This window comes from Eubalaena glacialis, chromosome 12, assembly GCF_028564815.1.
Source record: "Eubalaena glacialis isolate mEubGla1 chromosome 12, mEubGla1.1.hap2.+ XY, whole genome shotgun sequence".
In the NCBI taxonomy this organism is placed as follows: Eukaryota; Metazoa; Chordata; class Mammalia; order Artiodactyla; family Balaenidae; genus Eubalaena; species Eubalaena glacialis.
In genome coordinates, this window is record NC_083727.1 from 93,119,153 (window position 1) to 93,146,900 (window position 27,748).

At 38.3% G+C, this 27,748-nt stretch overlaps 1 protein-coding gene across 1 annotated transcript in view; it reads left to right on the forward strand.

The window, feature by feature from the left end:
• ADGRB3 (adhesion G protein-coupled receptor B3) overlaps window positions 1-27,748 on the forward strand; it is a 785,278-nt gene that overhangs the window by 744,482 nt on the left and 13,048 nt on the right. Inside the window, exons 26-29 of the mRNA XM_061207676.1 lie at window positions 8,180-8,275; window positions 9,720-9,759; window positions 13,578-14,221; window positions 24,159-24,194. Of these exons, the coding sequence (XP_061063659.1) occupies window positions 8,180-8,275; window positions 9,720-9,759; window positions 13,578-14,221; window positions 24,159-24,194 (816 nt within the window). The remainder of the gene's footprint in view (window positions 1-8,179; window positions 8,276-9,719; window positions 9,760-13,577; window positions 14,222-24,158; window positions 24,195-27,748) is intronic.

Genomic DNA, 27,748 nt, shown 5'->3' on the forward strand with positions numbered 1-27,748 from the left:
ATAGAACCCGGGCCCTCGGCAGTGAACGCACAGAGTTCTAACCACTAGACTGCCAAGGAATTCCCTGGTCTTTTTCTTTCTTAAAAGTGTATAAGCAATGTAAGGAATATTTCCTTCAATTTAGAAAGGGACTGGGTACAGATAAACATATTTCTGTTTCTGTGTATTTTTGATACATGCTAACATAATATGGTTGTTTGTAGTCTTTAATGATTCATCCAATATGAATTCAAGAGGCTTTGGAAGCAACCTAAGTGTCCATCGACAGAGGAATGGATAAAGAAGCTGTGGCACATATATGCAACGGAATATTACTCAGCCACAAAAAGAAATGAAATTGAGTTATTTATAGTGAGGTGGATGGACTTAGAGTCTGTCATACAGAGTAAAGGAAGTCAGAAAGAGAAAAACAAATACCGTATGCTAACACATATACATGGAATCTAAAAAAAAAAAAAATGGTTCTGAGGAACCTAGGGACAGGACAGGAATAAAGATGCAGATGTAGAGAATGGACCTGAGGACATGGGGAGGGGGAAGGGTAAGCTGGGATGAAGTGAGAGAGTGGCATGGACATATATCCACTACCAAATGTAAAATAAATAGCTAGTGGGAAGCAGCCGCATAGCACAGGGAGATCAGCTCGGTGCTTTGTGACCACCTAGAGGGGTGGGATAGGGAGGGTGGGAGGGAGACGCAAGAGGTTGGGGATATGGGGATATATGTATACATATAGCTGATTCACTTTGTTATACAGCAGAAACTAACACACCACTGTAAAGCAATTATACTCCAATAAAGATGTTAAAAAAAAAAAAAAGTCAAAGATAAAACAACAAAAAAAGGCTTCACCCATATTGACTTTTACAGTCTTCTGTGAAGCAGGTGGGTCTGCACAGAGGGGAAGAGAGCCTTGCAGTTTAAGGAGAAAAGAAATGAAATACTGTAACTGTGGCATTTTTAATATGATGTGTGTGGGGCTTCACCCATTTTAAAAGTGGCTTTGTTTTCAGTGGGTCGAATTAGAAAACATAAATTATTTCAAGTCAGGAGGGGAAGGAGAAAGGATCACCCTACTACCATCTCAACTCAATTATATTTCACTTTTCTAAAAAAGCAAATTGATTCTTTGACTAGCAGTTTGTTGTGACCTCCAGCGCTGATATCTTAATATTTCAGTTTCATAAAATGTGTATTCTCGAAGTACAGGGTTTTCTTCTGAAGCCCCTTTCTCTTTTGAATTGCTTTAGCAGATGTCACTGACGGAAGTGAAAACACCACGAGGGAATAAGAATATTTTAAAAAATTAAACCAGCTGATTTATCACAACACTTACTTTCAGCAACAAACCTAGATCTTGGAAACTAACATGTGTCATATGTAATGAGACAGGATCTAACAGAACAAATATAGGTGCTTCCTTCATTTAGCCATCATTTCTTGAGAAGAATTCATTTGCAACAGGCACATGGCGACATAGCCACTATTTACTATTCTCCACATTGCTGTGGAAATTCTAACTGCACCAGAGTTATGAAAGCTTTGAAATAGTTCCTGTTGCTAGGAAACCACTTTCCTGGTGCCTGTACATTCTTCTCATCTTTCCTGTCTCTGGCTGTGCCTGGCTCTAAGACAGTCGGACAGCTTGATGTCAGAGGGGTAAAATAACAAGAATGGTAGTACAAAATAAGCTACAATAAAACCCCTTCACTGAGAGGAAGGGAGAAAGGAAAGTACTTAGATGGATAATTTTGTTGTATCGGTATGTGAGGATGCATCAGTCACAGGGGCCAAGCTCATCTTTTCTCTTTCCCCAGCACTGACAGGAGAGCCAGGCTCTGCCAGAGGAGGTCCCAGAAGTTTCATCCAAACCTGGGAAGTGATTTTGTACCAAATGCTTAAAATAAACATGAACAGTTTTTTTCTTTCTTTCTGTTTCTCCCACTCCCTTCCACCATTTTTTTTTCTGTCAATGTCCCATTTCGTCTTATTGTTTTCATAAAAATCCAGATAAACAAAATTATTTCCAAACACATGCCAGTGACTATATGAAGCAGACAAGCCTCCTTAGCTATCTCATCCAAAACCAATATTCTCCCCAAATCATTTTAAAAGATAAATGAGGCCCGTAGTGGTGAAATAACTAGAGAGCAATTTGAAAAGAGGTCGTACTGCATATAAAAAAGTTCAGATGGAGAGTTGCATGAATCTCCCAGCTTGATCTACAGGGAATTTAGGTAGGACTCATGACCACGGAAGAAGATACATTGTACAGCCCCCTGAGAAGCAGGGGCTTCAGTGGATTTTGAAGATGGGGGAGTGGGTGATAGGAGACTTCAGAACTTAACGGGGTCCTGCTTAAGGAAGCGGAAGTTTCAAGTGGAGGAAAATGGAGAGAGGGTCCCGGGCATACGACTTCCAAGAAATGAAGCCTGTGGTGAGTGGTAGAGAGTTGACTCTCCTCTGAGACCACCTGCGGCACATGGGGGCATAAAACAAGTGGAGAGATTTTTTTTTAGTGGCTCTGACTGCAGCACCAAGAGAAAGACAGAACTGACGACATTTAAGGGCACAGCAATAAGTGGTGTTTTAGAGCTTTCTCCTTGGGGTGTGCAGCGGCCTTGGTGAGAGGCCACAGTGGGTCGTGAAGAATAGATTTTAGAGAGTGAGTGAGTTGCCCAGGGTGGGGAGCGTTAGGGTTCTTGTCCTTGCTCGGAGGGAAGTTGGGTTAAAGGGAGAGCGAGGTGGGTTGCTAAGAGCTTTATCTTGGTCGGGCTGAATTGAAGCTTTCAAAAGAAATACATTTAAAGATTTTGTTTGTTTGTTTTGTTTTTAATAAGATAGAATGTGTGTCTGGAAGTGGGAGGATGGCTAAAGCTACCGCAATAAAGCTGGATTTTAATCGGAACAGAGGGCAGGAAGCACAGAGAGTGCCTTTAAATAGGAGCGTGGACAGGACCCAAGGAAGGACCATATAAAGCCCTCTATACTTTTCCCCAGAAATCACCAGCCTCCCTTCACTCAATAGTCATCTCATCTCTTAGGCAGGAAAATATAAGTCTTATATCTCACTCCAGATTAGGTTTTCCTGATTGGAGCATAATTGCAATTATGTCATGAATATTTCTATCCATCTTAATCTGCATGCGTGGTTCTCCAACTCCATACAGGAGGGTAACAAAAGCATGAAATCAGATTAGTACAATGGCGTAAGTGAACAAATGAAGACACAGAGAGCTCATGGCAGAGATTGGCAAACTCTGGCATGTCTGCCAGGTAGCACCCAGTCATGGCTTACTGTTACCCAAAATTCTTCGGAGTGCCTTGGCTGCATGGAAGGGCAAATCTCACCTCTCTCTCTTTTCAGACCCCAGGGTCCCAGCTTGCAAGTGTTAAACTGGTGACAGGAAGTTGAGTATGTTTGGGGAAAAGGTTTAAAATTAATATAAGAAATAAGAGGTCATGAGTTAAGTTTTTATTTTCTGCCTTGACGTGGATAGCACGAGGCTAAGATGAAGTATCTTCGGTGAAGGCATGGGTGGAGGCGTCTGGTGTATGACTTCCCTTTCCTTCTTTTCTCTTCTGCATGCCGAAGAAATAGTGTTACATTTTTTCAGATCATGTATGTGAAATGCTGTCTGGGGCAGCTTATGTGACCCCCAAATCTGATACAAAAAAGAGTAAAAGCTGTGACAATTTTGAGACTAAGTGAAAGATCCTTTAGGTGTTAGAGAATTCCGATAGAAAACATTAGGACTGAAATTTGGGACTGAAGTCCATATTTTCTCTTCAACATATAGCAAATGACAAACCATTTTTGTTCATTTCCTTTGCTATCAGAGGGGTCAAATAATATTTTAATAGTGTGTAGTCATTCATGGTGCTTCTGTGAATTGGTATTATACACATGAAATTAACAACACTCTTGTTCATTTAATGGTGAAATTATATGAAATTTCATGTAATTAAAAAGCCATTTGTACAGATGTGAATCAATAGAAACAATAGTCGATATTAGATTCAGAAAATAACCAGAACATTTAAGAAACTTCTCTCCTCCTAAGCTAACAATCTCAAAAAATTACAAGAATGTAACTTTATTTCTTTTCTTCACTTAAAATGATCTTCTGGAATTGGGAAGTCAGGACGCAAAACTGGAGGTAAAGCTGTCTTCTTAAAAGGTGAAGCTTTGGGGTCTGTAGCTGAATACAGAGCCTGTTTCAAACAGTGCAGCTCTCTCCTGAAGCGTCCTCTAAATTGCAACACTGCCAAGCAATGCTCCATGCTCTTCCCCAGCAATCTCTAGATCTGGCACCGACTTTCACAGTGACATTGCCAGCTGTCTTCGGAACGGGGACCAGCAGAGAAGCTCTCGCTGGCTGCTGCTGAGATGAAATGAATCACTGTCCCTAGGGGAGGGACAGGAGAGAGACACACCCTGTGGACCTCTTTGAACTCTGGTCTCATCCAGGAATCTGTCCACAGGAAAAGGGTTGATAGCTTTTTCAGGAGATTTTAGAGCAGCCCCAGCAGGATCTGGTCGGGATAACGTTGGTGGTGCGTGGCAGGATCCTTTCAGAAGACAACCTGTTAGCTTATTGTGGTCACCTCACCTTATTTTTGGAGATGTTTCTTGCCACTCTTTTTTATTTCACAACATGATACCAGGTTTCCTTAAAGTCTCCTAAATATACCAGGGCTATCCACATATCAATTCTTTGCTACACCCCCGATACTTTTTAACCCTCTGTCTGACCATCAAGGTGAAAGATCTATGGCAGAGTATTATAAAAAAAAAAGGACATTTTGAAATCTAGATTTTAACTGTGCCAAAATTGGTATTAAATATTTAATTATTCTAGACGGGTTTGTTTAAAAATTGTATTTACTGGTCCTACATAAGTTTAAAACATGATTGATATTGGAAGAACTCAGGTATAATGATTTTAATATCTAAAAAGAAATTTTAAATTAAATTAGTACCTCAAATAAGTGACTTGTTCTCCACAAACAGTCAGTCAGCTTAAGGAGCTTAAATAGTAAATAGCTGAATCTTCTAACAGTTATTTTTCTTCAGTCTTAATCACAAGGCAAGGAAGACACCAAGACTATTATTGGCCAGTGTTGTAAATGCTACTTTTGGCACAGAAAATTTTAATTTCAGCATGCAATAGCCAGATCGAGATTCTGTCTTTTGCTTGTTTCTATGCTTTCTCCTTGTTCGGAATTAAGGTCCTTGTAGACTTGCTTTTTTTAAACTTCTAGTTGTTCTCCATAAATACGATACACATTAGTTCACCAAAGATAAAAGTCTCTTTGTTTACCTGATAGAACGTTCATTTAATTATCAAAATGTTTTCAGATAGCTGCAGGTGCATTTTCCAGGTACTGTCCTGCTTGAAACACCCTTTTCTGTGATAATAGTACACAGTACAAAATCTAGTCTAATCATGCTTCCCTGTCAGTGTTGGATAAATATTTAAGGCTAGTTCAGCTAGATTGCCTGAATGCATGTTTAAGATTTTTTTTTAATCAAACAGAGGAATTTCTCCTGCAAATCTTTCTGAATTAGAAGGAACAGAGGCACTAAAAGTGTCAGAGAATCCAACACTTAAATCATGGCATTTATATGACCATTAAAATGACCTTGAATTTACTGTAGAGTTTTTATGCTTTTCTGTTTTATATTTCTTGTGACTAGCATTGACTGATTCATGTAGCTGACATCATTCTCCAGTATGGAAATGCCCTTAATCCATTGTCATATTTGGGAGTTTGGTAGTTTAAGGTATCGATTTTGTATGTGTGTGTTATGAAAAAGAGATTTCTTTTATATCTCCTTCAAGCAATCAGATAGTGGATTTTGAAGAGAAACTTACAGGAGTTGCTTTTCCGTATTTCATTGTCAGACAAAAATATCCTTGACAACTGCACTCTGAAGGTCTGAAAGTAGAGTGGCTGGTGAGCAAGAGTTAATGTTTCATTTTACCAAGGGCCACCTTTCATATTTTATAGATGCTGGTGTTCAGAAGCAGATTTGAAACAAATTCATGTGACAAGCTCCTGGAAGGCAACATTTTTAACATATTATTTATCTTCCTTTATAAAGTGTGTGCTTCTTTAACAGTTGCCTCGGGGCACAAACGGAAAATTGGCAAGTACCTATTTTTCTGACATTAGTTCTTAGAATTTTTTTTCTGAAACAGATATACTTTCTTAGTGTTTTCCCCCAAATGCAAATTTCTGTGTAACAGAAACAAGAGATCATCTGGCAAACAGGAGACGCATTACCCTAGTGTATAATGATCTTCTGATTATTAATTGTATCGCTTTATGACTCACAGCTATGACTTCTTAATCTAAGAAGCATTCGCTTCTAAAGAGTCTAGTTTGTCCATGCCATGTCTCCTCCAAGGGAGAAGCTGGATGAATTAGTTCCAAATATGCATCCAGTTCTTCAGGAAAAGGTGATCAGACTAAATTTCACTGAGCCTGAACTTTTACTGATGTGTCCGAAAGAGGAAATAAGAAATTAACTCACCCGGTTGTATCAGACAATTCCTTGTTCCTTTTTTCCAGAAAGTTCCAGATTTAGAAATATTAGAATATACACACTACTATATATAAAATAGATGAACAACCAGGACCTACTGTATAGCACAGGGAACTCAATATCTTGTAATGACCTATAACAGAAAAGAATCTGAAAAATGATAACTGAATCACCCTGCTGTACACCTGAGACTAACATAGCATTGTTATGTTAACTATACTTCAATTAAAAAATGGTTAACAAAAGAAATATTAGAATCAGAAAATGGAAGGGTCAGAGGATATGGAGCCATCCCCCCGCTTAATTCACAGCCATAGTGGTCGCATCACCAGGATCAGAACCTGAGGGGAGAAATCCACCACGTGGGCAGAGGTCTCATGACGGAACTGCAGCCAGGGCTCAGTGGTGGTAACTAAACTTCATGTCACTTTCCACATCTTGCCATTTGGGAAAGAGGCTGCTAACGAATTTTTGAAATGAGTGAGAGGAGCTGAAAACAGCTTAATAGACTCAGGGTTTTTTATGGCCAGTACATAAACTACGCACATCTCACAACCAAACTGTGATAGGATATTTTATATCCATGCTTTGCAAAACTGGACATCATTATGTTTCCCTTGGTGGCCCCTACCATGGTGCTTCAGGAAAATAGAAGGAATGCCACGTCATCTGTGCTTTGTTTGGTAAACCAATAAGACAGACTATAATAAACAAGGAGGGGAGTAACAATAATGTGAAGTCAGAAAAGCCAAATACTAGTAAAATGACGTTGCCGTTGACTTGACTTACGGTGATGCCCACCGGCAAGCTTGTTAGGGGCCTAATGAGCCGCAGGAGGTAGAGGGACCAGCTGACACAGAGGTACCATGACATCAGAGTAGCTGTCGGTTGATTTGTGTGTTTGTTATTCATCTATTCAGGTTTATCCACTTGCTGTTTAATAAAGGATTTAACGTTCTTCGAATTTCCTTGTGATGTGTTTGTTCGTTGCTCAGAATCCAGTTGTGAATGTATATTAAGGAAGTTTGGCTTTGCTAAGTGGCCTTTTTTTTTTCCACGAGAATCAACCAGAAACAGAGTAGTTTTTGTTATCTTTTTGTTTCATTGTGTGTGGGGTTTTTTTGTTGTTGTTGTTGTTGTTGTTTTGCACATAAGGGCACATCGTACTTGAAGCAAGACACGAAATGGTCTCCCCAATATGCGTTACATAAGACATAAAAGGAAAATCCCAGATCAATTTTGGTCGACGGATCATTGAGTCATCTCATTTTTCCCAATGTTTAAAGCTGTTATGAAGATTATGCCATACCGAATAGTAAATCTCCCTTGAAAGACAGGCATATTGTTTGTAGCAGTGGAAATAATCCTGCCCTCTGGCGAGAATGATTAGTATTGAGCCAGACACAGGCATCGGGACAGCTGAGGAGTTCCCAGCGCCTCCCTCTACAGATGATGGCAAATGATGAATTCCCTGGGCATGGACCAAAGTCCAGGTGCACCAAGTAAACAAAACGGGTATTGGATCATAAAAACAGTGATAATGGTTTTCTCAGTCAATTGTCAATATAGACAGTATCTGGTCATTACCAAGAGAGAAGAAAATGAATGTTTGTCTTTTTTTCACAGGTTCAAGATGCATTTAGATGCCGATTGAGAAACTGTCAGGACCCAATCAATGCCGATTCTTCCAGTTCTTTTCCTAACGGCCATGCTCAAATCATGGTGAGCTTTTAATTCCCCTCTGAGTCTTGATTCAGTCATGATTTCTCAAGGGAATAAGCAAATATTCTTAGTCGTAAAATAGTATCAAAATTCCGTTTTGAACGACCTTGACTGTAGTTCCGTCACAGGCTTGGAACTCTGATACCAGATGACGGTTCTGTCTGGACTGGTTAGGAGTCCTGGATCTGTTATTGGACCCTTGATGTGTTGAGTGTGGGGTTTCTGGGTGACACCGGGGGGTATGTTCATCCTCACACAGAATTAGGGTTAACAGTGTGTCCATAGGATCATGTTTGTTTACAGATCAGAACAGGATGGTACCTGCACATCTGGTCTTAAAGCGAGACCTGCAGTGGTTCTCGCCTTGCTTCCCATTCAGACTCCTCAGAGGAGCCGCACTCCAGACCAAGGAAACCAGCATCCTGGGATAGAACCCAGGCATTGGTGGCTCCAGGAGGCAGCCCAAGACAAGAACCACGGCCCTAAAGCATGAGGGGCAGACACACTCCCAATAGAAGGCCAACCATTGTACATGAGTTCTGACTGTTGTTGGGATAAGGGGTACTTTACACATAACCACTTCCGTATATTTTAGAAATGAAGTAAGGTTTAAACTGTGTCATTAACATCATGGCTTAAATAGAGTTTTCTTAATAATATGCTTGATTTATTATCGATGTGTTTGGATTAGGCAACACAAAAACAGTCTAAATGATATACTAGTAACTAAGACAGGAGAAGGAATCATTAATTCCTTATTAAAAACAAAGAGATAAATACTGATATCTTGAATCTAAATATTGATTAAGATGGGCTAATTTAATTTCACCATAAAAAATAAACTAATTTGTTTACAGTAAAAGTTTGGGGAAAATACGAGGATGGAACTAAACTCTAAGCAGGTTCTAGGCCAGATTAGTATTGTTTAATCTTCAATTTTAATTCCTAAGCCTGAAAGTCTTTTGTCACATTTGCATGAAAATGGATCATCAGGAGAGCCTAGTTTGACTATTAAGGATTTGACAAAGCTGTATTATAAGATATTGCATTACAAACAATATATTCGAAATGAATGCATAAAAATATAAATAACAAAGACATTTATTTAAGTATCTTCATAATATTTCACATTCCAATCTTTTTATTGTGGTTTAAGGAATTGCCTTGAAATTCTGTTTTTTTTACATCTGGTGTTAGATGACCATGGGTATAGTTTTGCCTTTTTAAAATCATACACCATGTTTCCATTGATTTTATCCAACATGTGGTCTCTAGAAAATACTCTTGAAAACAATTTGATTATTCCTTGATAAACTTTCTTTGCACAAAACAATATCCTGGTATCTCCTAGTCAGATATTTTTTAACTTCAGATAATTTGGTCAGTAAAAGTCACTTGAGGTCTTCATTAAATGACAATTCTATGTCATTATTTCTTGTTACAGACAGATTTTGAAAAGGATGTAGACATTGCTTGTCGATCAGGTAAGAATATTTGAATTTTGAAAATATAACCATTAGATGTTGAATCATTTTTATGATGTTTGATTTTAAAGAAAATGCTGTGGTTTACCCATCACATATTCCTGTAAATGTGTAAATTGAGTCTTTCAACTGGAAGCATTGTAATAGCAGATGTAGGAGAGCGGGGAGGGAATGAGAGAGAGGGAGAATATGAATGGGGAATGCGAGGAAGTGAAAATGGTTGATTGGGAGCACTGTGACTGCAGGAAGCATTGACTTGGAGACAGAAGCCTTCCATCCACCTATTACTGGTTGTCAAGTGTAAGGGCAGTCAAGTTGATGTCTCTCTGTGCCTCAGTTTCATCATCCATGCTGGAAGGATGAAATACCATTGTGTGTGTGTGTGTTGTGTGTGTGTGTGTGTGTGTGTGTGTGTGTGTGTGTATCACAGCTTTGTTGCTGTATTTTCAGAGCATGTGCACACTGTCTTAGAGAGCTGGATCCCAGGGGCAGTGTTCCCAACGTCTGTTCTCCAGCCTGTGGACACCCACCAAGAGTAGATGAATAATGTTCCTTTATATTGGGACAAAATATACCTTATTTAACCTTTTATTCATTGGTTTTCGTGGTGCCTTTGAGAATAAGAGTGAATATCCACTTCACCTAACTATCCAAATATTCGAAAGCAAATACTACTTAGCCCAATCTAGGTCTTTTTTTTTTTTTTTCCGGACTAAACAAACCATGTTTCTTCACTCATTCCTCAGAGCATCCTCCCAGGCAGACATGGTGCCCCAGGTGTCAATCATTTGAAATTATGGTGCCCAAGTTTTAACTATGCTGCCCACACTTAGCCAGCATTTATCACAGTTGGCTTTTTCCTTGTATTAATGCTATCTACCTTTGCATCTGATTTCATAGCAGCTGGTACAGTACTAGTGTCCACTGGTTATCATTTAAAATCCCCAAGACTTTTTGTAGTAGCTATCAGGGATTTCCCAGTCTACGATATGTAAAGGTTCTGGGTTTTTTTTGTTTTTTTTTTTTGTTTTTTTGTCCTTGATGAAAAATCTAGCCTTTGCATTTATCTCTATTTGCTACTATCTTACTGGTTTTAGGTTACCATTCTATCCATTTGAAATTGTTTGGCCTTTGAAAGTTTGATAAGAATGCCTTCTGAATCTTCATCCAAACTTTACAAATAAAGGAGTTATATTCATCTTGTTCTCTTTTGTTAAAATACCCATTTTCCCCAGATTCATTGTATTCTGAGATGTAGTATTCTTAATATTAGGCCAGTATCATTATTTTATTAGAAAAAAATTCTTCTAATTTTTCATTTTCTGTCTGTGCCTTTTTTTAGCTGAGCTTATCAGGAACTTGCCCCTGTGTTTTTGTAAAGATTTCCTTCCATGTTGAGGTATATTCAGTGTTAAAGTCTCAATTCCTGGTATCTGAATAATCTTTCTCTAAGTTTTGTTGAAATTCACTTTCCCAAAGGGTGGAGCGTATATCTGATTATGCAAAATATTCAGGTGCTTTTTGCTTTGTCTTAGTTTTATTTGCATTTTGCCCTTCATAACTTGATTAATTTCTCTCAAAAGTCCCATCACTTCACCATCACATTTGTATGTGTAGGTGGTGTCGATTTGTTTATGTTTTATATTCAAAATTTGGATATCCATTTTAAGTAAGTCAAAGAAACAGTTAAATTTCTCATATAGAGTCGACACTACTTAATAAGAAGAATTATATTTCCCCAAATATTTAAGATATACAAATTTTCAGCAAAGATAGCTGTATCATTGATAAAAATGTGCTACTATATCTGCAAATCATATTACATTCGTACAAACTAAACATATTCTATACAAATGCAGATTATGAAATCAATATTCAGTACCAAGGTTTACTTTACAGTTTACAAAATACTCATAAAAGTATAAAATTATATGTCCTTAATAAAATGTAATAGATTCCCATAACTAGCCTTTAAATTGTATTGCTATAAATTTTGGATTAATTTTTGCCTACAGTTAAGGATTAAAAATATTCTTCCCTGAATTTGGAGATATTTTAAGGTATTTTATTTGGAATATTACTAAATCTATTAATTTAACATACTTTATCTCTGAATATTTTCAAGTAAATTGTTCCTGGCAACCACAATTCATTAACTCTCTATTATTTTAAGAAGTTTGGAAATAACTTTTTTAAACTGAATTATTCAACTTTTTAAACATTATAGTTAAATATAAAAAGTCACACAAAATTGTGGATTAATAAAAAATACACGATGTAGATTTAACATCTTTTGTTTGTTTGTTTTGTTTTTTGGGGGTTTTTTTTCTGCTCTTTTTTTAGAAATTTTTATTGGAGTGTAGGTGAATAACATCTTGAATATCTAAGAAGAAAGAGACCTAATACAATGATTAAATACAGTATCTCTAAAGATAAAAGATATTACATGAATGATGCATGTCTTGAATTAATTTGAAAGCTTCTCTTCTTTGTAATAGGGAAAGACATTCAGAATCTTCTATTTTGCAAACTCTGCTTTAATGCATAATAATTAGGATGCTATTTGAGAACTGGATAATAATGGGTAAAATTGAATATGTCTGAGACTTTTCATGAGGAGATAATAAACCAAATACTTTATAGCTACCTATGCCTAACGAAACATTCAATGGCAATGGCTCTGCTTGTTGATAGGGCAGCACTGGGAGCCCGTGTTGAACCAGCTTGCACACAGTGCTGTTCTGTGTGCTTTCAGCACCACCATGACCAAGAACACGTCTTCAGAATTTCATTCTCTCTGACCTCAAAACCGACAGCTGTCCACAACTAAGCAGGCTTCAAGTCATTCTGCCTCCATTACACATAAAATATGATTTTCTTCTTTCTAGAGAGGCAAAAAAGAGAAAAAACTAAACTATATTTTAATAAAGAATTCTGAACTCTTCTGTTGATGGTTTTTCCTTGGTGTGGTTTATGTTTTCATTTTGTTCTCTTTCTTACTACAAGTTATCATGCATTTTTAAGTTTCCTAAGTCATTATTTTTCAGGCTTAAAATCGAATGGAGGTTTTAGAGGCTCATACAGGTTTTTTCTGCTATCATACAGGGTTTTTTTAGAGGCTCATACAGCTTTATTCTGCTTAAAGTCAGTTGGCACTTTTAATACCCCCTCAAGGGCATTGGAGCTTATAGATTGAGCTTGTTAAAAAATGCCTTACTTTTCCTGTATGGAACTGAAGATGATAAATACTTTTGAACCCTGTATCTACTTGACCCTATGGACTTCACAGATAAATGCTCATTAGTTTTCAATGGGCATAATTTTTGAAGGGATTTCTGATGTAGTAGGATGAAATTCTCATTGATTACCTCTCTCAAGAAGTATTTTAATGAGTAGAACTTGTAGAATGCTTTAGGGGAAAACCCTTTAAGAAAAAGTCAAACTCTTGTGAATATATCCATAATTTTATAAAGCCCTTTGCAGTAGATTGATGGAGAAAATTTCTCTGGTAATCTGCCTTTCCCCTGAAAAGTTAGGCTGAGTTATTTAGGGTTAGGGCACTGAGATTTTTGAAAGTCTGTTAATCAGTTTTCCCATATGTTTTATCTGTGGGCTACCTGAGAACTATCAGAGCATATCAGAATCAACACAAAGTGATTGAATAATTTGGACCATGTGCCAAAAATAGATATGTAATTCTTAATAATTTTTATTTTATTAAGGAAAATGTTTAGTAAAATGAGGGACAACAGAATACAATAGTAATCGATAAGTGTGCATTAACTTTCTTTTATTTACTTTTATGTTCTAATTCACAGTTCTTCACAAGGATATTGGTCCTTGCCAAGCAGCAACAATAACAGGCACCCTCTCCAGGATTTCTCTAAATGATGATGAAGAAGAAAAGGGAACAAACCCTGAAGGGCTAAGCTATTCAACATTACCTGGAAACGTCATTTCCAAAGTCATTATTCAGCAACCCACAGGTCTGCACATGCCCATGAGTATGAATGAGCTGGGCAATCAATGTTTGAAAAAAGAGAACAGTGAATTGCGGAGAACTGTGTACTTATGTACGGATGATAATTTGAGAGGGGCAGATATGGACATCGTCCATCCTCAAGAAAGAATGATGGAGAGTGACTATATTGTGATGCCCAGAAGTTCTGTTAATACCCAGCCATCAATGAAAGAAGAAAGCAAAATGAATATTGGCATGGAAACCCTGCCCCACGAAAGGCTATTGCACTACAAAGTGAATCCTGAATTCAACATGAATCCTCCTGTCATGGACCAGTTCAATAGGAACTTAGAGCAACATCTCGCACCCCAGGAACATATGCAGAATTTGCCCTTTGAGCCTCGCACAGCTGTGAAGAACTTCATGGCCTCTGAGTTGGATGAAAATGCGGGATTATCAAGAAGTGAAACTGGATCAACGATATCAATGAGTTCTTTAGAAGTAAGCAATGGAACAAGCCTTCCCTTGATATTTGAAAGATAGATAGATGATGATAGAGTGATAGATAGACTGATTGATTAATAGATAAGAGATAGATAGATAGATAGATTCATGGGGCACTGCACTGGGGGAGAAGAGTCACATTAGCTTTTGCAGTTATGTATTGTCTAAGAATTTGGGGTATGTTGTGATTAAGATTCTGGACATATGCTTTTTCCAGTAGAGCATCAGAATCCCCTTTCTCGAGGTCATATTTTTGAAAAGGAACCCTCTATAATTAAAACGATACCTATCTGTCATAATGGGAACCAAGTAGAGCACTCCTAAACAAACAGAAGATCCTCCTGATGTTTCTTGGGTACCAGAAGTCTTTTGGTGGTTAAAGTAGTTTCTGGATGGCACTGCAAACTTTAACCAAGGTCTGGGTTTTCTGTGTGAGGGCAGCTGTTAAAATAACAAAATTGGAATGTTTCAATGAGATCTACCATTACACTGATTATAGACTTTATTATTACCTTAGACTGATATCTTTCAGAGGAAATGTTTTTTTCTTAGCTCTTACAGAATTATGACCACTAAATGTTTTGGTCTTAAATTGTGAACTCTTGGGAGGGATGTAAATCAAGCAGATCAAGAGTCAGGACTCTGAGGTCAAACCACATGGCTTTTGTGAAAAAGCAAGCTCCCCTCAGCTTCTTTTCTACCCACAAAATGATGTAAAGAGTAGTCAACAGGTATCAATATCACTCATATTGTATTACAATTAATCAAGTAAGATCTAAGTCAAGTAAGACAAGTAATGTCTAGTTTTCTTTTGACATACAGCCTGTTACTGTTTTGTATGTGACTTTCATATCTTCTGTCTTGAAGTTTTGCTGTAAACCCACTGCTGATATATTGCATATGTTCAGTATACAATGCAATATATGCATTTTTTAATATGTATTGCCAATTGTCTTAATATAACAGATTATTTCATAAGACACTATAATTGGTTGCCTACTCTTTCCATCAGAAGTTTGCTGATAATGTTCTAATGTTCAAAAGTGCCCAGAGGCAATTGCCCCTTCTTTCTTCCCACAAGGCTGTGCCTTCTACGAGGCCAAGATGAAGAGACACCCTGAAAGGCTGGAGTGACTTGATGTGCTGTGTAATTTTGAGGGTTTTCCCAACTGTGTTGAGGAAATTCTACCCTAGATGGGAATCTAGAATAAATCCTGAAATTCTATCAGTAGATCAGTCTTAAACAGAGTAGGGTTTCTGAGGAGAATCATTCCTTGGAACCAAAGGCATAGGGGAAGTAAGTCCAAGTTCACTCCTGAGTGGCTGGAGCTCCCTGTAGACAAGAGCATCCAATCATTCTGAATTAGCAGAATAGCCACTGTTTCCATCTCTAACTTGCATATCCCAGAGACTAGCAGGTCTACTAAAATAATGACCACGTAAGCACAAACTACATAACATTTATGCAAAATCACTGAAGTTTTTACAAGAATTTTCAGTGAGTGTGCATACAATAACATAACACTGTAAATAATCTTAAAGACCATATGGAGTCTTCTACATAGAATGGCTCTTTAAAATGTGCTAGAGGGGTTAGAATGGAATTGCATTAAAATATTTTTCTTGTTATAAAAATGCTTTATGTCTAAAAGGCTTAAAACCTTGCTGGGTTTGATATTGTGCAGGTTGTATGTGCTTGAACAATAGACTGAATTTCTGAGTGCTGCTTTGCTCAGTGGTAATTTTTCCAAATCTCCATATCCTTATTATTAAGAATAAGCATCATATATAAATGTGATTCAGCCAAAAGATCTGCATTTAAATGACTTAGAAATCACAAGGCTTACATCTTGAAAAGGAAGAAAATTCAGGATTCAGAATGAAATTTCAGTTCCTCATTTTCATTCTTTCAAAGAGTTTAATAGTTAGTAATTGCTTAGGGTGACCATTTTAGGAGACAGCTGAATATATAGATGTGGGAATGAATAATAAAAATTAGCATTTATATAGCATCTTTCATTAGCAGATCCTCAAATCACCTTAAAAACATGAATTAATTCATCTTCGCGACACCTCTGGACAATGGATAAGTTGTTCTAATCCTTGAAGTAAAGTCATTTGTTCAAGGTCACAGAGTAAGTGCACAGCAAATCTAGGACCAGAATCTTTCTGTCCTGATCAATTTTACGCTGTCTCAAAGAGACAGTCATGTGCCTGAACATTAGCATGAGAGTAACTTTATAAAGTTCATTTAACCCTGGACAGACACTTGGTCTTATGGAATAAAGATGTGAAATGGATGAAATGTAGATGTATACAGCTAGCAGATTTTGGAGATAAGACTGTGGCCATGAAGATAAAGTCTGGTGTGGCTTCCTTTGTGGGCGGAGTGAGCCACACTGTCTGCAGTCAACCAGCAAGTAAGCTGATATTCTGACAATAGAGGAAAAGCAGAAAGATGACTAGGCTATCTACATGGAGTGTGGGGGGCAACAGTAGCCAGGAGGTGTCTTGAGACCTTGAAGACAATACGAAGATGAAAGTGAGTGACTATGTGGCAGCCATGGGGCCATAGAACAATTTGAGTCTTCTCTGAGTGAGAAGGGAGGTTCCGGCCACAGGGGCAACCTGCCTGGGAAACTGGGACGGCAGAGGATGGCCAGATGCCTCGGGGACTTTTCAGGGATGTAATAAAAAGATGTTCCTAGTAATTCAGGAAGCTGCCTCCAGAGGAGTGGGTGTTCACAATTTGACAAAGTGGGAAGTGGTGGGAGAAGAAAAAGAAGAGGGTAAAACCTGTCAGTTGCAGCCCAGAATGCAGTATTGGTGAGGAAAAGTGCAGGCGAGGAAAAACAAGAGTCAAAGGAGAAAGAAACAAAGCCAAAGAGTGGGTGGAAGTATTTATTCAAATAAGCAGGAGGCAACAAAGCAAGAGGGAGGCTCCCCAACCCTGAAGGCAGTGCCAGCAGAAAAGGCTCCAACCTCCAGGAGAGCTTGTTCAGCTAACCCCCAATTATTCAGCATAGAAAGTTTAATATATGCATCAAGTTTTTTGGCATGAAAGCATTTCCAGCTTCTCTCCCATCTTAATACTATCTTATGTCTTTCTTTCATGTAATATGTTAGCTACCATTTTCCAAACTGTATCCATTCCCAGAATGGACTTGTTAAGCAATTCTGAAAATTTTAGATTTCCACAATTAGGGATTCATTGCAATATGCACATGGCAGACTGTCTCACAATGGCTTCAGTCCTAGATGTCCTCTAATTGCTTAACATTGTCATCAGCATTTAAATCATTCACCTTCAATTAATGAGCAAAATGTGTTGAGTGCATGGTATGTATATAAAGCAAAAAACTACGAGGTACTGTGAAGCAAGTGGGGAAAAAAGAGGTATCGGCGTTCTCAAGCCATTGAGGACTATGAGATATATCAATAGTTTAAACCTTGGGCTGTGGTTCTATTTACTTTTTGAAAAATTATAGATATATCAGTGTAAGAAGATAGGTCAATATTTGTCTTGACTTATTGGAACATTCGATGGCTTGTAGCTGGTAGATCTAAATAGGACACATTTCCTTACTCAAAGCCTTCCCAACTTGTGTGCAGGTCCAGGGTCCACCTTCACCCTTTTTCCCCTGTGTCTGTCGGGGTTGATACAGGTTCCTACCTGGGTGAGAAGACTGGCCACTAAGAAACACTGTGAGAGATTGGAGGCTGGGGAAAAGAACGAATCCAGGGTGTTTTTCCCCCTCTTTCTGCTTTGGGCAGTACCTCATGTCTCCTTAGCTGTTCTGTAGGGCCTCCAGCTTCTGCCAGGTGCCTCAGCCCCCGGGCTTTGGTCGCTGTGTCATCTCCCTTTGTCCGTCCAGCCTGGCAGGCGGTGGTGGGCAGTAGCTCCTTCTCCTGTGAATCCCTGGGTTCCCTCATGATCCCTTTTGTGGCTTCTCAGTTCCTCCATCACTGGAATTCCTGTGAAACAATTTGCTCCAATGTAAGCACATTAAGTGCTTAGCTTAGCTTTGCCTTAGCTTTTCTCATAACTAAACAGAGTTAGATAGCAAATTGCACAATTTCTTTTTTAAACAAAGTTCTGCTACTCCAGGTTTTCTGAACATTCAGATATAACTTAACAATGTATCTCAAAACATGCTCAGATAAATCTCTCTCAATGTATAAATGGGTAAAAAGGGACACCATTCTAGGCTAACTTTTTATACACCAGTTTTCCTCTGGACATGAATTATAGAGCTCTCAGCGTAATGGTTTTGAAAGGTAAAACATTTTAGCTATAGTGGCACATCACAGGTGCTTCCCTTATGGCTGTTGTGAACATCAAATTGGATAATGTATGTGAAAAACCCTTTGAACATTGTAAGGAGCACTTCAGATGTAAGGTCGTGTGATTATTATTTCATTACCATTATATCTTGAATATCGGTAAAGAAACTTGATTGCTGTACTAGGTCAGTATTCAGGAAATTAGACAAAATGTCATGGCCATACTTCTGTCACTAACAGAAACCATTGTAGGACTGACCATTGGGCAGAGCATCTTTTTCTTTCTGAAAATTTTTTTCCTCATGTAGCTGTGGTGAAAGAAAGGCTTGCCCTTCTTCAGTGTTTTGTTTTTGCTCCTGGATTAGGAAATTTTGTCTTTTATGCAGGCGTACAAGCAAAATTAGCTCAAATAACTCATTTTTCAAAATTAATGATTCTCGAGTTTCATTTACACAGATATTTTGAATGGATTTGACATCAAAGCTTTCTCCTTGAGTGGGTTCATTGCTCAGTCTGTAATGAAAACTTTTAATGGCAGTCACATGGCATTTATTAGTCCATGGAATTTATTCCCCACTGTGAATCTTCTAGTATCTTGTCCAACTTAATTTGCAAAGGCACAAACAATGAAGTATTCCCTTTGAGAAATTATTCATCATTCTACAAGGCTTCGCTATGGACAGATGCCATTATACACATCCTTGCTAAGTATTCCTCTGAGTAGCCTCGTACTGGTGTGCATTTTCTTACTCCGAAATCATCCTAAAGAATTTTCCCCTATGTTAGTGGTAGGCCTGCATTCTTCTAAATGGTCTCTATCCTCTTGGCTGTCAATAGATCTATTCAAAATGGTTGTCTTTGTGTATATAGCCCACATGTTTATCCAAATTCTCCTGGAGTATTCCTGAGAAAAAGAACAAAACACAACCAAAATACAAGTCATTCTTTTGGATTTGTTTGGCTTTCATAGTGTAGCTCCTTCAATCTTTCATCAATAATTTTGTGAATGTCTACTATTATGCCAGGCCCTCTGATAGATGCCAGGGATATAAAAGTGGCCAAGACAGATGTGGATCCTGCCCCTGTGGTGAATAAACACTATGGAAGAGACAGATGATGAACTGTTAACAAATGAATAATCTAAAAGAGTGTGCTGTGCTGGGTAATAACCATGGAGTGTGAGAGACAGACTTCTTTAGATGAGGTGGTCTGGGAGGCCTTCTGAAGCTCCACAGGGTGAACAATGAAATTAAGGAGGAACATGGCTTGTGAGGCACCAAAGGATCGGGGGTGTTTCAGACAAAAGAAACTGCAGGTGAAGAGGTCCTGAGGCAGGAAAGAGCTTGGAATATTCTCATAGGATTAGAAGACACATGTAGCAAGGGGCAAGCTTCTTAAGACCGAGTTGGAATAGGAAGAAGAGACCAGATTTTGCAGAACCTTGTAAAACGAAAGAAAAAATTGAGGACAGTTAGGCAACTGTCATGATCATTTCTCTATCCATCCATCCATCACTTTGATGGTTTGGAATAGAAAGGATTAGGATCCAGTGGTAGTGGGAGAGGTAGTAGAAGTGGAGCAGAAAGTTGGAGGACCGTTAGGAGACCACTGAGGTCATCCACACAAAAGATAAGAATGCCTTTGACTGTGGAGGGCAGATCAAGATGTGTTTTGGATATAGAACAAATGGCACCACTGGTGGATTTGATGTGCAGGATGAGAGGCAGGGAGGGCTGAAGGGTGACTCCTAAATGCCTGGCTTCACCAACTAGATATGCAACATTTCCTGTGACAGGAAAGAAAAGGGTGTTTGCAACTTAAAAGATGGTATTGAAAACCCTAGGAATGAATGATTTCATCCAAGAGAGAATATAAGAAAAAAGAAAACTATGGAACTCAACATTTAGAAGGCAGGGAGATGAGAAAGAGCCAGCAAAGGAGACTTGGCAGAACTACAGCAAATAAGAAGGAGGAAAAGAAAACAAAAGGAAAAGCTGAGAGAGATGAGGAAGGGATTAACCTTCAAAAGCTTCTGAGAGTCCATTAAGATGAGGAGAGAAAACTGACCTTGGAAACCGTCCAGATGGAGCTCATCTGAGACCTTGACAACAAGAATTTTAATGGAATGTTGAGGACAGAACAGAAGTTGGGGTGAGTTCTAAGTGGGAAATTAAGAAAAGGAAAGAGCATAGAAGAAACGTCACCTACTAAGACAAAAAGGATTTGTATCATGGATTTGTATCAAGTTATTTGGGAACTGGGGGATGTACAGAGAAAGGGACTTATATCTTCCTAAAATATGTCAACACCATCCGGGCTTATTTTAAATTTATATGTAGCATTTCTTCAATTATCAACTTATCATAAAAATCGTTATGACTTGATCACTTTTCTTCATTGATTCTCATCTTTTAAACATATAACCATTCTTTCTAACCACTTTCCTACCTTAAAATAACATTCCAGAGAGCTCAGAGGGACATTTGAATGAGCATGTAAGTCAGTCACAGTTTCCACAGACTACAGTGCTTTGAAAGACTCTCCAGCACATTGCAAAACAGACTGAGAGATAATGAGTGTTATAATGAGGAAGCGATAAACAGAAGTTAACATTCTGGTCCTTCCATTCCATCACAGATTTCCCAATGCAGATACTTCTTTAAGATAAAATAGATTTTGCGATGGGAGACCCATCATGAAAGTGAAGTCGGCCACTGTGTTGCATCATGGCTCATAAACTATCTCATGTTAGAATGATTTTAAGTTATTTTATTTGATACAAATTATTGTAAATTGCCATCAGATTTTTCTCTCAAATAAGTAGCATATCGATGCGTTTTTTCTCCTTTAAAATATAATTGACAAGTAAAAAGTTCATCTGCCTGACGTTGCTTTATGCTTGCAGAGTGTCTCGGTCCCACTGCTGTCAGCCTGGGATTGACTGGATCCCGTAATGTTATTCTTGCTGAGTTCTAGGGACAATCAGCAAACAATCTTAGCTATGAACCATCACCCCTTATACCACTGAGCAGTCACTGAGCAACAGTGGAGAAAACACAGGGTTTGCAGGCAGAAGACCTGAGTGGGAATCCCAGCCCATGTGATAACTACCCAGGTGAAGTAGGCAAGTTATTTGAACTCCTCTGGTCCTCAGTTTTCCTCATTCATAAACGGGGATAATGCATAGTACTTTCCTAACCATTCCACAGGGCAGTTAGCATGTTCAAACATGAAAGCACTTTATCAAAGGTCTGAACACTTGGTCAGGATTGTGCGGATATGAATAATGTGCACATTTTATCTCCCTTGGACTCTCAAAGTCCGCCACATTTTTTTCCGCTCTCTAATTTTTGTCTTCACTGCTGTATTCTCCAGCCCACCTCCTCACCTTACCCCCAACTATCTTTCGGCTGTTTTGATTGAAATCTGCTTCACGTGTTCATTTCCTAGTCTAATCCCTCAAGGTTGCTAGTTCCGCTATACCCTTAGGTTAGCATGTGATTTTAATAAAGTGAATAGATGAGAGAGAAACTTATTGATGGGAGTACATCCGTTTTCTTTTCCATGTTTCACATCCGCATAGGTGGCATCTGCTCTCATAGAGAGAATCTATCTCTGCTGTTCCTCTGGGTTCCTATCTTTTGTTCTTGCTCCTGAAATCGGGAGCCTTCAGCAATATGCATCCATCCACATTTCCAGTTCTTAGGCAACACAGCTTTGCATTCAACGAAGAAGGTAGCATATGGCTGTTATGACCTTTGCAACAGAGAAGCCCTCAACACGTGCAGTGGATGGGCCTCTTTGCTGGCTAACTGAACCTTTTTCATTAGGTTTCACTATTTAATTTTCAAATGGAACACAAAGCGTGTGACTCATATTCTGTTACTAATTGCTTAACACTGTTTCCATGCTTGAATTTTGCTGTATTAGGAAAGAATTTTGCTTAACGTATACTTACAGAAGGTGTCCTGCTGAGTCACAGTGCCAAGAAGGCAAAGCGTCCGAGAGTAGAAGGGAAACCCTGACATTTGGTCTAACATCTCACAGCAAAGCGGGCTGCAGTGCGCTGGAGCCTGGCTCTTACACAGCACAGTCAGACAACAGCAGTGGCAGGGAGATGGCAAAGGAGGGCTGGGTTAAACGGCTTCCCACGCGCGTCTCTTCTTGCAGGATGTCACCAGGGCTGGCCTAGGGTATGCTGGCCACAGGGAGCAAAGTGAGCTCAGGCTGACTTTCCCTTGAATAATGCAGCCCCTTTCTCAGCGCTCTCCACAACAGCACTGAAAGACGCGGTTCTCAGTCTTTAAGCAGCCCCACCAAAATCAAATGATTTTGGAACTTCTAAACTTTTAATTAAACAAAATCTCTCTTTGGGTATGTTACTTTCTGTTTACTGCAACATGCTTTGTGGGGTTGGTTACCTAGGAAGGTTCCAGGTCTATAGTGACGATTTTAACTCTCACTGGAGAAATTTAGTCATATTTTCCAGTAAACTGCATTAGTTCCTTTCTTTCTCTCCTGATACTCAACAGTTACAAGAATCTCTCACCTGTCTTGGATATGATTCCCTCGTAGGTTATTGAACTTTACGCTATAGCTATTGGGATGGGAGAAGAGGAAAAAATAAAACAGAAGAAGTTTGTCCAAAGGTTTATATATTTTCCCAACTTCCTGGATATTACATGTTGTTTAATATTTATTAATTCCCCCTGTATTTCATTCCCACTTCTTCAAAAAAAGAAAAAAGAAAAAAAGAAAAGAAAAGAGAAAAAAAACCTGTATGGAAACTTTTGATCTCCAACAATTTGGTGCACTCTTTCTATATTTATCAGCTATCTCCTTCTACAGCTAATCATTCTAAGAATCCAGTGACTGCTTAGAGCAGATGTTTAGAACACCTTCCCTGCACTAATATTATATAATCACATTAATTTCATTTTAATCATGTTTTCTGATTTTATCAAGGCATATTTATCTGTAACTAGATTCGAGAACTGTTTAACTGAGTCAGAGGCATAGTGAGGTATTTACATCTATATCCATGTCCTGCTGAGGTGTAGACTGTTATTCGTTTTACTAAATTAGAACAAATACTTCAGTTCCTAATGCCTAGCACTGAGAGGGACTTTCCTGTCATGGAGGACTACCAAATACCAAGAAATTTATGGGTGAGACCTATATAGAACTTTGGAATATAGACAGAGGGTTGGATAGAATTTGGTAGAAATGAAGATTGCAGGGGGATGGTGCAAGGTCTTGAGAGCTAGATGATTTTCCCACACAGCTTTGAACCCTTTGTGTCTATAAAGTAGTTTTGCTGTAGTAGACCTAAAGTCTCCCTCAAGATTGAATGTTTTGTGTGAATTTTCACTTAAGTTTTTTTCCTTATTGAAAAAATTAGAGTTAAGAGGCCAAGAGAAATATGTTGTATATTTATAGTCTTCCATTTTAAAGGAAGTCCAAAGTGAAAATGGAATAATGTGAGTGGAATAGTTTGAAATCATAAAAATGTTCACAGATTCTTACGTGCAGGAAATACTTATAACACAATGAAGCAGGATTATCTTATTGAAAGCAGTAATTTTTGTTTTATTTGAATGACTGAACATAACTTTATTGGTTTTTCTTCTTTTTAAAAAATATCTAACAGAGAAGAAAATCACGATATTCAGACCTCGACTTTGAGGTAAGTGTCTAAGGATTATTTTTTTAATTTTAATTGCTTGAATTCAAAGTTGGTGTATAATTACTTAAACATGTTACCCTGTGCATCTGTGTAGGAGTTCTACTTTTTTTTAAATTAAATGAGAAGTCAAACATTTTTAATTAAAATCCCTACTGTATAACTAGTTGTAGAAAAAAAATTTAAGTTCTAACTGCTTTAAATGTATGCTAAGACTGAGATTTTCCAGACAAGTAAAGAATCCATTTCATAAATGCTAAGATAAGCAGGCAATTTATGTTGAGAGTTGAACTTGGACAATTTTTTTACCTCCATCAGTTTGTTGGGAGGTAGGAATTTCGGTTTCTTGATTTTTCATATTTAAAACAATTGTGTTTGTTTTACTTCAGTGAGGACATGACGAGAGCCGTGTGAGGGGCTTTGGCTGGGTAGCTAGGGTTCCTCAAGACTGACTTGCCTTGAGTCAGTGGTACCATAGGCTCCCTGTGGTACCTTCCAGACTCTTTTTTCCAATAGCAAGTGTTGGTTCAACGTGCTCCTGTGTTTGGTGAATGCTTTTTCACAGATATAAACAAGACGAAGATGTTCATTTTCCAATTTACATTGAATTTGTAATGCTGCTGTAATACTGATGCTAGAAATTACTGAAATCATACCGTTTGAGCAGCTTGTGCTAAGTACAAAATTAATGATGTTGGAGCGTCACATAAAATGCACTTATGCATCTTGTTAATTGGATATGATTCATAGCCTGCTGACATAATTGGATATAATACATTATCAATTTCTCCAGCATATTTGTGCTGTTGTGATACTTACACAGAGCTTAACACTCTTAGCTGATATTCCTAAAATTACAGAAGCCTCCCAGAACATGGAAACTCATAATTCCATCATTTCATTTATGTAGATGAGTGTTGTAGCTCAGTAATGCACATCAGGTATCAAAAGGGAGACAATTGTTTTTATTTACAAGTGAGCAAGTCCTGATTTTACCTTGAATAGAGTCTAAGGAGAATTGGTCTTTTTTAGGCATATTTCAGGAGTATTTGTACAAGATACAAAGTAATGATAATGAATCTGACCTCAGTGATTACGTGGCACATGTTAGTACTGATGTGGCTCAATTGTAGTAACCTGGCACAGAGCCAATATTTCATTATATTCTAAATTGTTAAGGTAAAATTATCAAGACTATAAATTCAAAGAGAAAATAAGCAAAAGTCTTCACTTTAAGATTCTTTAGTGCCTTTTAATGGACAGATATTTGGGGGTTTTTTCTATTAATTCTTCAGGTAGCCAAAAAAGAGGATCATCCGGTGTATGTGTGTGTGTGTGTGTGTGTGTGTGTGTGTGTCTATATATTCCTGAAAACAATCAGTTGTTGTGTTAGTACAAAGGGAAGGAGGTGGGAATTAACCCACTAGGCATCAGTGATAAAATATAGTAAAAATCTAGATCTAAAATTAAGCCTCAGTGCAACCAACTAAAGTTATGTAATTGCCAGCACTGAAAAGTAATCTAATCATACAGTGTCCTTTGGAGCATTAGAAAAATTGTTATTTTTCTTTTGTATTTGTATTTGTATTTTTCTCTATGGCAACTGGTAGCAGACTCCCTAAGCGGGTCCTGCTTCCTGTGCTTAGGATTCCAACATACAACCAGGATATTATCGAAACATCTGCTGGTAACGAAAGGAAGTGACAACACTGCAACCCTGGATATTTTCTTGTGCTCTTTAATTACTTTAGTTATTGCGTGATTTCTATAGGTGTCAAATCTTGCCAGAAAAAGTCTTTGAGGTATTACTTCTCTTTTAAGCAACCGTTTACTGGTCCCCTTCATCCCCTTTGTCTATGTGCAACTACATTTATGTAGCAGATGTCTCATAGATTGTGTTCAGAAAAATTATGGCTGCATTGAAACGTTTAACACAATCTATCTATCCTTTATGGATGGTCCTTGAAGAAGAGTTCAAGTTGTCCCCTCCCCATTTTAATTCAGGCTGGATAAATTAAGTATGTTTATGTCCATCTTTCTGATAACCCTCACCCAACCCCAGCAAGCTTTACCACACAATGGCCAACTCAGGCATTTTGTCACTGACAGACAAACTTTGCCTCCTGGACTCCTGAGAGCATCTTCCCTTCACACACTCCCCAGAATCTACACATGATAACAATATTCTCTTAACTCACATATCCATAAAACCCTGTGGGTAAGTGTCATACATGGGAAGAGCCCTTTCATGGAGCTGATCTCCAAGACAATATTGAGCAAAGAAAGCAAAAGGTTGACTGGTCATAAAATGGTGGAACATGGATTCTTACTTTCTGGAAAATACACAGAAAATACTGTAGTGATGACCCTATGTTCTGTGACCAAACCTTTTATTGGATTTGTATTCCCAACTCCAAGCAGAGACTTGGTATATCGTAAGCATCCAATAAGGCTTTGTTGAGTGAGTGATGAAAAATTGAATTTTTAGTCTGGTTTGCTTTAATAAAAAATGATCAAGCACTATATCTGAGTTGGGGCAGAGAGCAGTGTAGAAAATGGACCACTAGGGAGGTAACACCTCAAAGATAGCCACATGGGACTTCAAAGCTACCCACATCAAATATAACTTAAGGAGCTAGAAACGGCAGGTAGAAATTCCCAGAGGAAGAAAAGGCATAGAGGTTGGTTGAGTGTGGCATGTGCAAGAAACAAGAGGCAAGTCAAAATTCACCATAACATGGGGTCTGTGGAAGAAAAGCACAGACAGAGGGGGTAATTTAGAAACCATATAGTGAAGGGCTTGTGACCATGGAAACAATTACCTGATTTGTTACTAAAAGCTGCTAAGTCTTTTCTGTTGTATTTTGTTTTGTTTATTTTTAGTGAGGAATATTTTGAGGTCTAATCTGGGCTACGGAAAGATGAATATGGCAGTAATAGGAAGGAGAGATTATAGTATGGTGAACGAGGAAGTTGAAATATAAATTAGGAAGTGACTAGTCGAAGAAAGAAGAAATGAAGGTTCAGAGGTGGTAGGAAAGGAAATGGATAAAGGGACACTGCAGAGTCAAGATCAGATCCTTAACTGAGCATAGGGTCAAAGGGCAGGAGAGCAGAAGAAAGATAGCTCTATGGGTCTGAGCCTGGGTTCCTACTAGTACCACAAACAGATCCAGGGAAGCCAAGGAGACATCTAGCTAGGATGAGTTGCATTTTAATACTTTGGGGATTAAGGTGCCTAATATGATGTAAAATCAAAAATATTTGGCAGGTGGTTTAAATTGTCTGTCTTGGATTGAGGACGAAGCTCAAGGAATTCTTAGGAATGCTATTACAAACCTCCATTCTGAAACCGTAATAGACATTGTTATCCTTTCCAGTGTTAAAAATACATAGAGAGAGGTATCTATTTTGTATCTTCTCTTTCAAAACCATGGGGATAAACCTTGTCACATTCTTCCATGGGAACCATGCAGCCTCTTAAACACACCTGAGAATGTTCCTTTGACTTTTCTAGTGAGTCCTCCACTCCCAGTAAACCCATGCTTCTCACTCTG